We start from the raw sequence: 15,448 nt of genomic DNA, 5'->3' as shown, positions 1-15,448 counted from the left end.
TAATGACAAATGACAAATGTTGTGAATTTTTTTTAGTGATGTTACTAAAATCTTACAGATTTTTTTATGATTTTCGATTTGCTCTAGTTTTTATCCTTGGTGAGCTATCGTTTCACTTTGGAGACGCCACGCCCATATTGATATACCATATAAGGGCCATCGGTCCACACATCACAAAAAGTATGGCTTAACAGAATTGGCTACAAAAATCTTGAATGTTGACATGTTTTTGTTGATTGTGTAGGGAAAAACACGCGCTGGAGATCCGGCTTATTCTGTGCTAAAGACCAGTAGCAGAAATAGCGGAGTGGCATATAACAGGCACACTAACACTCACGCAATGCCGTAAACAATAAAAAAACACTTACTAAACTGTCAAAGTCATATGTTTATTGACATTGACATTTGCAGTCATGATTGTTGTTGTCATTCATTGCAAATTTATAATTAATTTAATTGCGTTGTTTTGTATTTATTTCTGTGTATAATAATCACGCCATCATGGCATTAGTTTTAAGGAGGTCATATTTAAAAGCAAGAGAACATTTGATTCCCAACCCAAAACAGAAAATGCAAATACCTTCATGCCTCTTTGCGTTACTCAACAACCGTTCTTTTGGAGACAATAAAGGCAATAATCCTGACTTTATTAACAGCACAATTTTAGTAGAAAATGGATTTAATGTTCAAGAGCTTCCAGTAGTTGTAAGGAAGCTGAAAAATATATCTGAAATGGATGATGGGGCGTCCTCAGAGGATACAAAACCGAAGGTCGATCCCGCTAACTATCATCTTATTCAAGCCGAATTTAAGCAATGCGTTGACCTGAGGGATGTATTTTCCTTGCTGTCAAAATGTACTAAAATTACACCCAACATAGCTTTGGGGGCAATGGAAAGAATTTATGATTTAGAAAAAGAGCCTCACGCTTTAATGGACCTGAAAGGTAACCACATCCACATGGCTAAGGGTGCTATATTAGATAAATTACTAAAAGTTGTGATGAAGACTGAAGATACACAAACTATCATAAATATATTGAAGTCAATTTCTACATTCATGGAGCCTTACAAAAACCAATTTTGTGATGAATTATTGTTCAGAGCGATTGATAACAAGTTGTCTATAGAGCAACTTTGCACATTTATTGAATTCCTTGCAGAAAATAAAGCAAATCCAAAGTATATTGAAACTATTGACAAATTGTGGGTTGGTTTTGTACAGAAAGAGAGTGATATAGATGAATCAAATATAGCTCTGATGTTTAGCATATTGCCTGGATTAAAAGTAAGCAAAAGGATTGTTTTGTCTTTACTGGAACAAAAATTGACAGATCTATGGCAGAAAATAAAGGTGCCAGTGATGCAAGAAATCCTTAACAGCTTTGTTGAAGAAAAATATTTGTCTATGCAGTCATTTGCTTTGGTTAGCAGATGGGTACACACTAACATACATGCTCTGGATGAAGACTCATTCTTGGATGTGGTGTCCAAACTAACAAGACTCAAATATACTGATGACCAGATAGAAAATGCAGTTGAAAAGTATGTTAAATTAAAGATAAATAAAATAGAATCACATGTATTGATTGTAGGTATTTTAAATTATTGCATGCAATTTCAAATACGTAATGCTCAGATTTTGAATTCTTGTAGTGAGTTTTTTGTAAGAAATGCAAGAATTATCCCTCCAAGTTTTCTAAAGTTGTACATTTATCCATTTGGATACCTTAGTTTTGACCCAAAAAATAGTTTGCAGTTTTGGAAAACAGCTGAAAATGTAGTAAATTATAATTTTTATAAGATAAATATAGAGGATCTGTGCTCAATCATTTTGTCCTATATTTATTTAGGAAAATATCCATTGAAATTAGTAAGTAAGATTTTTAGCTCAGAGTATTTATCAAAGGTAAATAAGTCTGAGGCTTTAAAAAGTCTACATTTGATAGATACTGCTTTGTCTTTAGAGTGCAAAGATTACTCAGGCCCTTTATTGCCAAAAGACCAGTGGTATAAACCTGTTAAACAAGATATCCGGATACAGAATATTGTCACTAAAATTCACAGTAGCCTTGTAACTGCTGCTGGTGGTGCTGAAAAATTGTCTGTTGATGTGACTATCCCACATTTTTCAGACAAAACTTATTTAATTGATGTAATGTGCCACCCTGCTGGGCTGGATACTACTGTTAACTGGAATAGACAGACATCTAGGAATGAAAACATAGCAATATTGATTCATTTGCCTGACCATTACTGCTCAGATAATGAACAATTGGTTGGGCCTCAAATTATGAGAAAGAAGCATTTGAGAATATTAGGTCTAAAAGTTGTAAGTGTGAAATATTCAACCATTAGTCAATATTATACATCTTACAATAACAACAATTTACAAAAATATCTGATGGAGTGCATTGATAATGCAGAAGAATCCTTTTAAATGAATGATTTCATAAGTCATAATAGTGGTATTCATAATATTATTTAATTTTATTATGTTAATATATTTAATTATCCTAAAATAACTAAAAGATTCACTAATATGTAGAATGGATTTATTACAAATCCATAATTATTAAAAAAAAATCTTACCTAACTACATTTAAGTTAAATATTATAAAGAAACACCTGCTTGTGTACAGCACCATCTCTAAAATCTAAATTTCTAATTATACATTATAATCATAGCATTAAGTATGATATGTAACATAGAATATTATTGATAGGATGTGTTATATGTATATTTTTAAAATATACTATAAATGTATGTACATAGTATATTTTTCTAGTCTTCCAAGTTAATACAAAAAAAGTGATACAGATGTTTGATTGTTAGGTAAGTAGGTATGTATGTTTAATAATTACATAATAGTATGGTAAAGTGTTATTTGTAATATTGGGATAAGAAATAAAAATAAATTTTTATTTTTATCATTCATTTATTTCATTATACTCATAACATCTTTCTCTTAAATTTACTCACTGGCTAATTCACTAGATGTATTATTTGAATATTTTAATAATTTCTTATATAACTTTTACAGTTCGAAATATTTTTCTAATAAAACGTTCCAGATCAAATTTTTATTAATTAGGCAACTAGCACGCTTCGGTACTTAGATAGCCTCGGTGTTATGGGCATCATAGACATTTATGTCTCGCCCTTGATAGAAGAATTCTAAATCGCCCTAATCAATACAATTGGTATAGATTACAAAGGACGAAAGACCGTGATTCTCATTTAATGTAAAAGACATAGATTCACCCAAAAATCTTAAATGTCTTTCAAATGCTCATTGTTAGGGGCGAAGGTGCATCTAGTCATCAGTGAAATCACAGATAGAATATGGCTTTAATCGACGTTGTTTTCAAAGAATATCCATAGTCAGAAACGACTAGGTACTTAATTTTATAGCCATAATGGTGTATCACAGCAACTCTAGCCTGAATATTAAATTGTTAAGAATGTGTTACGCTGACTCACAGCCTAAGGTCTAATCGTAATAGAACATCAATAAGTTGACACTCGACAAGAGTTAGACACAGTCACAACTCCATAGTTTGGCCACTTATCAAATTTTAATACGTACGAGGCGATGGATCATTGAACAGGGCAGACTGGGATAACTTAATAATGCCCAAACTATGTGTAAGACTGTAAATAAGTATGTACATAATTTACTGACTTCGAATAAGGCTAAATGTACGATTGAAATTACGAACACGACTTTAAATCTATCCGAAACAGGTAACTATGTATGTGCATTTGTTTTGATTTACAACTTACGTTATTTTAATGTGACATTTCTAACACACAATGTAATCTCGAAAGCTACATTATGACAGGTAGGTATATTATTATTTAATAAACACTATCGATAGTTCATTGAAAGTTGAGTCCGTAGTTTTTCTACCCCAGTAGAATACCTCACGCGTATCTTGTCAACATAATCATTCACTTTACACCAGTCGATGAAATAAGTTTGGCACATAATTATGTAATTATTGAAGAGTTACAAGATCAGCAGGTCCGTTTAATAATTCCCGTAATTAATGTTTTAACAGTACTAACTACAGGCCAACAACAATTACATATTCCTAGAATCAATCAATTCGATGTTTTACGACTTCAACTTAAAAATATTTAAAGAAGTAAGTAGGATAATCACAAGACAGGTAAAATATCAAATTCGATAGGTCCCAACGCACCTAGGAAAGGCAAGGCAAGGATTGACTCAATGAAAATAAAGTGAAACTACATAATGAAGAATAGGTAGGTACACATAAAATCTTCATGATCTAAGGTTGTTGTTAGACTGTAGGTTTATAGATGTTGCTTTTGACGAAGTTTCTTCCGGTGATCACTAAGTATGTTTTCAGTTGATTGCCTTATGGTAGGTTGATATTTGAATTTCAGAATTCATAAAATATAGAGTCATTATTGTTAATATTTCAGATAGTCTAGGCATAGTAAGTAGTTTAGAATACTTGTAAATATTATTATATTTTTATATGAATTGTAGTAATATAATTTAATATTTTTTATTTAAATAAAATTTATCGTCTATTACCTATTAATAGGCATAAACAGTTTTGTAGAAATAGTTCTATGTGGAAAGGAAGATAGATATGTGATCACTATTTCAATTATTCCATGAAGTATCACTAAGTGATAAAGAACACATCAATAAACTTAAACAACCGTTAAGTATTGATTTATCAATTAATATAATTTAGAATAATTTATTTATACTTAATTTTATTAAGTGAAATTCTCTTATTTGTAGGCATAATAGTAAAATTTTATGTTGTTTTCCTTTTCAACATATCATAGAAGTTAATTTATAGCGACCACTCGTTTCTGAACATGAAGAATAGATGAAAGTTTCGAATCTATAATCTATGTAATACTAAGACTCTTAAAGTACAGGGTGTTGAACCTCGCGCCGCCGACGGCCGCCGCGGCTGCGCGGGCGCCGGGCCCCGCGCAGCGAGTATTGTCCTCTTCCATATTATTATACGACGATGTAAGTAATTGCGACATACCTATCTCATTCCCCTATTTGAGTTAAAATGTTTCCTATGGTCTATGTTCTCTACCTAGTAATCGTAAAAGTGATATCATGCACTAGACTTCTCTTACAGCGAATATTTTGGATTCTGATCTAATTACAAGAATTTTGAACGATGAAATTAATTAGAATTAGGTACCTCACTTATGGACTAGGATATTTTACAACACCGATTCCTATTTGGCAGTTACCTAACACTCTTTAGAAATAAGTTTATACTAGACTTACCGTCCTTTCTAGAAATGAAAGTCTGGCCCAAGTGTTAATTGGCGTTTCACACGACGAAGTGAAACGCAATGTAAACTGGACACAGATTTTCATATCTCAGAGAGGACAATGTGTGAAAATGAAAATTGACGAGTTTTTGCGAGACGATCTAACAATTTACACTCTGTAATATTTGTAATGATACTTATAACTAACTACATTGCCTTTGGTGTCATTTATTACTTAAGTAAAATTTCCCGTCTCGACTCAATTATTGTATCATCAAAAGTCTAACCGAACTCTGTTACAATATTTTGACGAAGTCGTTCATCATATTGTAAATTAATATCACCGTTTTAGAGCGACACAATGTTTGCTGTCCACATTCGTTCACAACTTACGTTCGGTAAACATTTTGATCATAAACAATCATTCAGTTTCAAAACATAAGTAGAAGTCCTATACTCCGAACAAAGTTATAATGTTATACATAAGTAAGTAGGTAATGTATGTCCTTAAGAAATAACGTTTGTGTAAATTTAATTTTTGTGTGGAAACATGATTAGCGCCCCTAATGGACGCGTGTAAAAGCTCTTGTCCACTACAAAATTTTAGATTTACATGCAAACGCAAGTATTGTACAACTTACTGTCCAGGTTAAGGACGAGAACGCACACAAACGATCACAATAAGACATCATCTATCTACGCGAGTGTGCGTAACAAGTTAAACATTAGATAAAGGTAATAATGGGACAAGTTAAGGATTAAATTCAACGGCATTAATCTAACCTTGTAGGAATTATAACTAGCCGGGCGAAAAAATGCTTCATTGCTTTATCGCTAGAGTATTTTCAAAATGTTTTTTTTTATCAAACTAGCATTTGCTATTAATATGCTTTCTCAATGACTAGGATATTTTTAAAAGTAAAAGGTATTTAAAAATATCTAGCGTTGACATAAGCGTTGGTATCTACTCACCATAAAACCTTGAGGATATTCACGAAATGATTGTAGGCAGGTTAAGCGATAACCTAGTATGCATTGATATTTAGGGGAGGGATACAAAGGTTTTGTTCATGTAAAAACTAATCATTCATTGAAGGCAACTAGTGTCGAATATGACTAGATTTAAGATTGCTTTACGTTTTATATCACTCATCTTCAAATCGTCCAGAAATATGAATAGCAATATTCACTCTTCAGTCCCACGGCAAGTTTTAAGTTGAGCAGATGTAAAAATCTTAGAACAGAATAATTATTTACAAAATATATTTCATATAAGTAGATAAAAATCTTCATGGTTTCCCTCTTAAGTAAATGTATACGCTTACAAAGTATCTACGTTTCTTTTAAACATTGATAGAAAAAGAAATCATATAAAAAATAAGAAAACTATATGCTCGAGGCACTCTACATTTTTCAGAAAGGAAAACAATATGGCATTAATCAAGAGACCTCTTATGTGTCTAAATTATGTTATAGCGTAGTCTCTACACTAGTATAACAAAACAAACTTAAAACTACCTTCGATTTAAGGCTCCTCGTTAAGACTCACACTCGTTTTCATCCACACCTCTACCTATACAACAGTGAATAAATTCCAAAACAACTCCACTCTAAACAGCAAATTCAACAAAACATTTAGAACTAAGCTAACTAACGTTTACAAGACAAACGAACGTCAATAAATTGTAAGAAAATACATAATATATACGTCATAATACATTTTTGAACGCCGGTACGTAACGTTCGTCTCGGCAGTCTTCGAGAGCGATTATGCGATAACATTAAAATGATTAACGAGACGCAACAGTTCAAAGTAGAGCACTAATAGTAAGTAGAATCACAATGAGGCGCGCGATTCACGAGTAGATGGTGATGACCTCGCGCCCGCCGCCGCGCACCATCAGCACCTTCTCCAGGCCCTCCGTCAGCACCTCCAGGAACTCCATGTCTGCAACACGAGACATGTTCAACGTCACAGAATTGAAGAATCTAACGCAGCGGTTCCCAAACTTATTTTGTCTACTGCCCACTTCTATAATATAAAAATGAATCGCAAAATGTGTTGGTGAGCGCATAACTCAACAACGCCTGGACCAATTTTACCAATTCTTTTTTTTAAATGTTTGTTGAAGTCCAAGAATGGTTTTTACAGCGAGAAAAGTTTGAATAATTTCCGGGTAAACCCTAAAAAACTCGAAACTTCACCCCTAAGGGTAAAACGGGGTCCACGCGTACGAAGTCGCGGGCGGCCGCTAGTTGAGAATAAATTCTTTTTAGCGCCCCCATTTGTAGTCGAGTGTCGAGTGTTCAGTCGGTGTCTAAGAGTCCTCTTAGTAAATGACGCCTCCCAAGCCACTACACAACGTCCCGATTTTTTTTTCTGGGTCTCTTACCGCCCCCCTTTAAGCCTGCAGCGCCCACAAGGGGGCGTTATCNATTTTCATGTCTTATTCTACTGGCCTAGTTGGTTTGGTATTACTACTTTGGTTTACATGACTTTATGTACATTTTTATTTTTTAATGTTTATGTTAGTTTTATAAAAATATGCAAGATTTTCTTATTCTTTGTTTCATTTTTAAATGACTCCGATACTTCGTGCTGTACTAGATAGTGGCGAAAGTCTTTTCACTTGAAGGAAGGCGTATACCTTTGCAATGTGATGACTGAAGTCTGTTGTTGATGATGATGGTACCTTCATTCTATTTCGTAATGTAGGCAGTAAAAATTAAATTTCTAATTTGCGGTTTTGTGGGGGGGCCCAAAACGAGCTGTGCCTAGGGGCCCCGAGATGGTTAATCCGGCCCTGATTGTAGCGCGTAGCGTTGTCGTAGCGCGTAGCCACGTTGTATACTACGAAAGCTGTAGATAAGCGTAGCATCGTCGTAGCTCGTAGTCGCGTAGTATACTACGAAATCTATAGATTTACTACTACAGTAGTTGCAATTTTGACAGCATTTGTACAAACTGTTACGTATGTATTTAATTTTTTTATAAACTTGTTTCCTTTTTTGTTATCAATAAGTTTTGCCTATGATAATTGGTAGGTCCATGTTTTTTTAAATTAACGAATTAGTTTGTTGCCTATCGCCAGGATCATACTGTTGTTGTTTTAGAACAGTTCGTGAGATGACTTACAGTTCGACTCCCTCTCAAACTTGGTGTCGCGCGGCGGGCCGGGCAGGTTGAGGATCACTAGCTGCGCATCGTGCGACCGCGTCACGATCACCTCGTTGAGTTTCACGGCCGTGTGCATCCGCCGCACCGTGCCCTCGTCACTGCAACGTGCCGACCGCGTGGGTTAGAGAAACAGAACGTGTGTACTGGCCACAATGATAGAGTATCCAGTGTTTAAAAGCAAGCACATCATCATCATCATATTTCAGCCATAGGACGTCCACTGCTGAACATAGGCCTCCCCCAATGCTTTCCACGTTGATCGATTGGTAGCAGCCTGCGTCCAGCGCTTCCCTGCTACCTTTACGATGTCGTCGGTCAACTTGTAGGTGGACGTCCCACGCTGCGTTGCGTTCCCAAAAGCAAGCACACCTTTCAGCAATTAAATGTTTCATTTCTTTATAGGTACGTGCTTGTTTTTATTTTTAGAACACGTCAAGTTATGTAGGTACGTGTATTCAAAGTAGAGCACAATCAAATATTAGAAAATTTTGCTTCATTTTCCCAAGTACGAGGAAGCTAGGTAATAATGGCCTTAGATGGGGCTTGAACCCACGAACTTCTGCTTGTCGGTAAACTCTAAAACAAGTTACTCTGAGAATAAAAGAAAATTAACTTTTTAAAGGAAATTTCATCAAGAAAATTACTGATCTGTCGCATTCTGTGAAAAGTAGCACACATAATAAAAAAAATTGCACATGGAAGTTCTTGTGTAACTTTTCACAGAACACTAGTAAAAAAGGAGTGCAACTTACGGCGTGATGTCGGCGACGTTGGGCTTGGGCTTGAAGGCGTCGCCGTTGGGGCCCGCCTCCTTGGGCTCCTCCGGCGGCGGCGAGTTGGCCCCCTCGCACTGCGACGAGTCATCGGGCGAGTCCCACAATGAATCGATTATGTGCAACAGACTACTTCGAAAGTCGTCCTACGTTTCCATTTGTTCCAAAATAACCAATCCGCGAACCGACAGTTGCACATGACGGATTCAAGGCGAATAAAACACGGGATGTCATATATTGTATTAATTTCAACATTAACTCACTACGGACATTCAAACATCCAATCTCTTAGCTATAGTGGCGAACTAAAGTGAATCGTGAATGAACTCTCGGCAAACATATGACCACCGTGTAGATTCGCTAGGACTCGTTAGTGATTAGGTAATTAGTGGAGATGCAAAACAAAAGAAAGAAGTTGCAAGTATATTAATAAATAAATATAATTTTATTGTTAGCGTGCGTAAGTGGCACAGCGCAATTAAACTGTTTACCGCTCTTATATCTAGATTCCCTTAAATTTCAATATGTCAATGTTAAGGTTTTTATGTGGAAAATAAAAAAAAAACAGGTAAATACAAAAAAGAACCGATAAAAGTAAAAGTGTCGTAAGTAACGTAATTAAGTAATAAAACTAAAAATTGATTCCGAAGCTGATAATTAAGGTTGTTACCAATTTTAAAATGTCTTATTAGATACACGTATTTATAAGAGCGGGAAACTTTCAAAGCAGATAAATATAAATAGCAAATATAAGCTCATGGTAATCTAATGAAAAATTTTCACTTGAAACTGAAACTGATGTGGTAATGTAAATAAATCAAGAAAAAGAGGCATCAAATCGAAATATATAATTTTCAGTTTCCAGAGAATTGTCAAAATTTTGAGCAGAGACATGGATGTTTTAATCTCGATAAAATATAAAAATGTACTTAAATATATCATCTACATACTTTTAAAATAATAAATTCGTTACTTCATTATTTGGTTTCAATAGATCAAATAAAGTGAAAAAGATGGTATGCTTTTATTTACTTTATCTTTTTGTAAGCTACCTTAAACTTTTTAGGGAAATGTTATATAGTTGATGTAATTAGAGGCTATTTTTAGAATTTGATTTTAACTTGTGTAAAGCGGTTGTGTGTTCTCACAAAATTCCCAAAAGAACAAAGTTAGGAGCCAGTTGCAACGGATGGCAAAAGTAATAAATGATCTCTTTATTACAAATTAGTTAATATAATTTATTCCGTTAAAATTGTTTAATTGATTTAAGTAACCAACTTCATAAATGCCACTCGTTCCAACTCCTGAACTTCTTTAATCGCAGTTACTTAGTTCAATTGACGATGTTTTTAATACGCTTTTATTTGTCTTATTTTATTGAACGAAAATCAGATTCAGTAGTTATTTTGATGATACTATCAATCAAACTAAGTAATGCAATAAGATTAAGCTCTCAGTAAACATTCAGGGTGGCCTGAAACTCGATACCTATTTAGGTAATCACCAAAGCCTTAAGGTACTTACTAGCGACCTGTAACTTTAACATAAAAGGTTCTAACTTGTACTTCTGAATCAATTTACTTTTAAACATATTCAATGAGAGCACAATTTGGTTACCTGAGTTCCCTGAAAATATCCACTATCGTTGGCTGAAAAACACTATGGTGTTTGGTTTGGCAAAAAAAAAATACAAATAGGTGAAGTTCGCTAGTGAGTACCCAGCTGAAGTGATTATATCCTTTAGCACAAAGACAGAAGGTATTGAATTTCATGCCACCCAATCGTGTGTACACTTGAGAATATGTTCACCTTGTCATCCTTCTCCTTGTCTTCGTTGTCGGTGAGGGGCGGGGAGGGCGCGTCCTCGCCTTCCGCGGCGCCCGGCTCGGCGAATCTGACCTTACTGGCCGTTTTAACGTCAGCGTGGTGATGGTCCACTATCGCTTGCACCTGTGTTAGTGGTTAGGATTACTTTCACGCTTACCGAATAAGTGGAATGAACATGGGAAACTCGTTATTGATCTCGATATTTAAAGTTTGTCACAATATGCTTTCATAAAAAACTTTATTGTTAAACTTTAAAGGTAGGTACTGTGATAATGTTTAATTGCTAGAAAACTTTTAAATATTAATTTTAAGTAAACAACTTGAAAAAAACGAACTGCCTAAGGCGGGAATTTTGTTTTGGAAAACTTTTGTCTGTGTTCTTGACGAATAAGATAATTTATTGAATGTAAAAATTAAGTTGTTAAGAATATTCGAAAACTAAAATGGAAGAATACTTATATTGTAAGTAGGGTTGAGTTATTGCGCTTCTTGAAGAGTGTAGAAGGTACAATAACTTTAAGAAGGGATACTATTCTTAAAGAAGGAAGAAAAGACAGCGTAAAGACAGTTGTAGAGTAGCCTTATTTACTACTTTATAGATAACATCTGGCATAAAACAGCTAAAGCTAGACAATAGGCAAAGATGCGCACCAGTTTTATAATCTGTGCTTAGCTTCAAGCTTCAAGTAAGCTTATAATGTTTTGATATAGGAGTAGCCTACTTTGTACATAAATTATTAACATAAGTACATACATACTCTTCGAAAGCTATGAATAGAAAGCATGTTGTTCCGAGTCAAAGTTTGCGACTCGGTATTTGCATTCAAAAAGCTTTGTATTGAATTTTGGGTTTCAGTGGCTTATTATGCAGAAAGTTAAGGTCACTTAATTCAGCGGTAGCTCTGTGACGGTTGGTACGTCTCCATAATTTTACAAGCTAACATTAAAATGACACCTAAACACATCGATATAGGAAAGTTACTTAATTCAAAATATATCGACGCGTTAAAAAGTGCGTTAATCAGGAGGAATAAGTGCAAAATACCTACTAAGTAAGTATTCAGTAGACTGGTATAGGTAGTTTAGGTAGACATCAATAAGCGAAATGAAGCCATAATCTTGTGCAAACTAATATCAGTGAATTGTACATTAAAATGAATGATTTTATTCATGAAAAATTAAATAAAATTAGACCTAAAAGACAACATCTAGCCAGAGCCGTATACAGGATTAGTTATAATTTGGCTAGAATATGGTACGTTATTGTAAACAAATGACAAAGTATCATAAAATCAAAACTGCTCCTATATTACGGCCCTGTTCACTACATGATAAATGAATCTATTAATTAGACGAAAACAATCATTCACACATTGATCTCGTTCCTAGGAGTAAATGATGCAAAATGCGGGACAGATAATAAAATAGCTAAAATACATAAGGTGGACTCGGTCGAGGGTAAAAGGGCTAGTTTACCAGAGGTAACTTCTCCTCAGCATTTTCACGATAGTCCACGAAATTTTGCATCTGTGATCGCAGTGACAGACAAACATCACGTTAGTCTCACGTTACATAGGATAAGTAAAGCTTTTTACAGGTAGACAAGTGAGGCACTATTCAATTGGGTTGCAAACAGTGGTGTCAGTTTCATAATAAAGTCACTTTTATTCAATTAGGTACATTATAATACACGTTAGTTCCTTTTTGGATTATTAACAAAATAAGTATAAAAATAAAAACTTACTGCTAAATTGTTTCTGAATTTAAGAGTATTTTACTTAGTGACGTCGACAACGCTGTTTGTAACGAATATTAGTGTGTCAGTATTCAATCAGTATGAAAGGTTTTCGCATCGAGCAGTACTCACCATGCCGAGCGTTTCCTTCTTGTTGAGCCGCAGCTCGCGCAGCATCTGGTTGCGCTGTTCCATCATCAGCGTGCGCTCGTACGTGTAGGCGGAGATGTCACTGTCCGTCTGCGAAATAAGTAGAATTTAAGGGTTATATCGGGCCTAGTTACATTCGAAACCGGTAGTAACAGGGATCAATAATAGATATAAAATGGTTCGGGTATATAAATAAAAAAAAAATATCCTTAGACATTTTACACTGCGCTTCTAGTCTCAAACTAAGCAAAGCTTGTACTATGGGTACTAGACAACGGATATAAACATACTTAAATACTTTTTTTTTTAAATACATACTTATTACACATATAAAACACCCAGTCCAATACAAACAAATAATGTTCATGCACACAAATGTTTGTACTGTGCGGGAATCGAACCCGCTACCTCCGGAATAGTAGTCCGTTTCGAACCACTACACCAAACGGCCGACATCATCCTAAAGAAGTCTAATTTACTTACCATTTCAACCACTTCAACTTCGGCCTCCAGTCGCAGCTGGTACAGGAACATCTTGAGGTCCTTCTTCATCTGGATGGAGTTGTCCTCCATCTGCGCCACAGTGAAGATGCGCATCTTGCAGTTCTTCCAGGTGCGGTGCTGCTTCAGCAGGAAGGGCAGCAGCATCAGCATGCCGCCGTCGTGCACGATCCACCAGATGTCGATGTTGCCGGAGACCTAAGACATGTTAGTAGTTGTCATTTGTTTTCACATGATTCAAGGTGGTAGGTAAGAACTGCACGTATTAGTCCAACAGTTAAAGCGTGGTTAAAGTATCTATCTATAGCCTACTGTAAGCTCATCTTACATCTAGGGGAAATAGTCACCCTGCCAAAATTACTTGAATGTAGCCTTAAGTTTCAACCACACCAACGCGTGCAGATCGCGCCGTGGTCGCGCCGGCGATGGCGATGATCTGCATGGTGTGGCTGAAGCATTACAGTATTTTCCAACCTTCTCAGAAAATTTGGGGCCATGTGAGCAGTGGTAACGGCGCGCACGGTGTGCAGGAACGTATGCAACTTAGGCAGTCTGTCAGTCTGGTAATTTTAGAGCGCCGCCAGCCTTAGTATTCGAAGTTATGTTTCTTGTACCTAAATATGTTTATTTTCTAACCTTCTCAGAAGAGTCGGGGAAGAAGTTGATGCCCTTAGGCACGAGCATGGCCATGCGGGCGGCGGTGACGGCGCGCACGGTGTGCAGGAACGAGTGCCACTTGGGCAGGCTGTCGGTCTGGTACTCCTCGGAGCGCCGCCAGCCGTACGGCCAGCCCACGATCACGGTGTTCGGCTTCAGACCGCCTAGACCGGTTGTTTGGACGCTGTGAAGAAACATCTTTATGAATCATCATTCAGTAGGTACTGTTAATTATGAAAAATCTAAAATGTTAAAATAACGGTATCGTTGTGGCCAATGAGATGCTGTCATAGTGACATTGACAATACGTCAATGTCACGCTAGCATCAAACGTCAGAATAGAGGGACGCGCGGAGACGACTCCGCGCGCTTTTGTGCTAAGTGATGAATTGTATCTAAAATAAGGCAATAGAATGTGAAAGATGAGTATCCAGTGTTTTATTTATGAGAATAGATCTACCGGCCTCTAATAGTACCTACTTAAAAGTGTTTGATATAATTGTTTTAATAAGATAGCAAGGTAATTTACGTAGTGATTAATAGTGTTACGCATACTATGACATCATTATAGTGGACCTCTGTGAACCGAAAAAGTTGACTCCTGTCAATGTGTTTCTCCAATTCATTCAGCACTAAGGCTAAGTTGCACCACCTTTAACGGTAACTATGACGACAACCGGTGCTTTTTGTATGGAGTTTGACAGATTTTTGACGTTTGTCAAAGTTAAAGTAAGATGGTGCAAACATTGACATGCACGAAGTTAAGTATTTATATAAAATCTTTGTAGGCCATGGGAAATTATCTCACATGTAATTTCACTTAAATACTCACAAATGGCTCAATCCGTCAGCAATAGCGGGCGAGACCAGCACGTCGACGAAGCCCTTGAGTTTCTCCTCATCCATACAGCGCTTCAGGTTCTGCCGCGCGGTGGACGCCTCACCCGCGCGTCTCGGGAACTCACCGTTCAGCACGGACACACACACTGTTAGACCCTTACCTGGTGGAAAAATAATGGGTATAAGTGGGAGTCGTATAAAATCAAGCGGTTAAGACATTGCAAAGAAAAAATCTTACCAGCTTTCAGTTGACTGGCAAAGGCGAGCATCTTCCGATAAGTAGGCATTAGATCGTCATTCAGTTTTGCCAGCACCAGAACTTGAGGGCGCCAGTTCTTAGTATGAGGCGGACCTTGTTCAAGGCGCAGCAACGAGTAGCGGGCCGCAGAAAGAGCCAAACCTCGGAGTCCATCACCCCATTCCTTTTCAGCTCTAAGAACAAGAATTCACAATTTATAGTTGCATCAGAAATAATATTCAAGTAAAAAGAGAACAGAAACA

The 15,448-nt window shown here is 36.2% G+C and overlaps 2 protein-coding genes across 5 annotated transcripts in view; one reads left to right on the top strand and one right to left on the bottom strand.

The window, feature by feature from the left end:
• The first annotated feature begins 409 nt into the window (after positions 1-409).
• Positions 410-2,743, top strand: LOC114351912 (FAST kinase domain-containing protein 3, mitochondrial). The gene has a single exon (XM_028303256.1). It carries the CDS (start codon positions 502-504, stop codon positions 2,437-2,439), a length of 1,938 nt encoding a protein of 645 aa, XP_028159057.1. The 5' UTR covers positions 410-501; the 3' UTR covers positions 2,440-2,743.
• A 290-nt stretch (positions 2,744-3,033) lies between these two features.
• kcc (solute carrier family 12 member kcc) overlaps positions 3,034-15,448 on the bottom strand; it is a 341,704-nt gene continuing 329,289 nt past the window's right edge. For all 4 annotated transcript variants that reach the window (XM_028303278.1, XM_028303280.1, XM_028303279.1 and 1 more), the window contains 10 exons: positions 15,186-15,379; positions 14,940-15,108; positions 14,087-14,291; positions 13,433-13,648; positions 12,932-13,039; positions 12,541-12,591; positions 11,047-11,187; positions 9,217-9,383; positions 8,423-8,562; positions 3,034-7,234 (listed from right to left, as the gene is read on the bottom strand). In XM_028303278.1, the coding sequence (XP_028159079.1) occupies positions 7,143-7,234; positions 8,423-8,562; positions 9,217-9,383; positions 11,047-11,187; positions 12,541-12,591; positions 12,932-13,039; positions 13,433-13,648; positions 14,087-14,291; positions 14,940-15,108; positions 15,186-15,379 (1,483 nt within the window). In that variant the 3' untranslated portion in view covers positions 3,034-7,142. The remainder of the gene's footprint in view (positions 7,235-8,422; positions 8,563-9,216; positions 9,384-11,046; positions 11,188-12,540; positions 12,592-12,931; positions 13,040-13,432; positions 13,649-14,086; positions 14,292-14,939; positions 15,109-15,185; positions 15,380-15,448) is intronic.

Source organism: Ostrinia furnacalis, unplaced genomic scaffold, assembly GCF_004193835.3.
Source record: "Ostrinia furnacalis isolate ACB-3 unplaced genomic scaffold, ASM419383v2 OfSCF1226, whole genome shotgun sequence".
NCBI classification, from domain to species: Eukaryota; Metazoa; Arthropoda; class Insecta; order Lepidoptera; family Crambidae; genus Ostrinia; species Ostrinia furnacalis.
This window is presented reverse-complemented; position numbering and strand designations above follow the sequence as displayed.

Coding starts and splice junctions, on each gene's coding strand:
- LOC114351912 (XM_028303256.1), top strand. CDS start 502: ATGGCATTAGTTTTAAGGAGGTCATATTTAAAAGCAAGAGAACATTTG.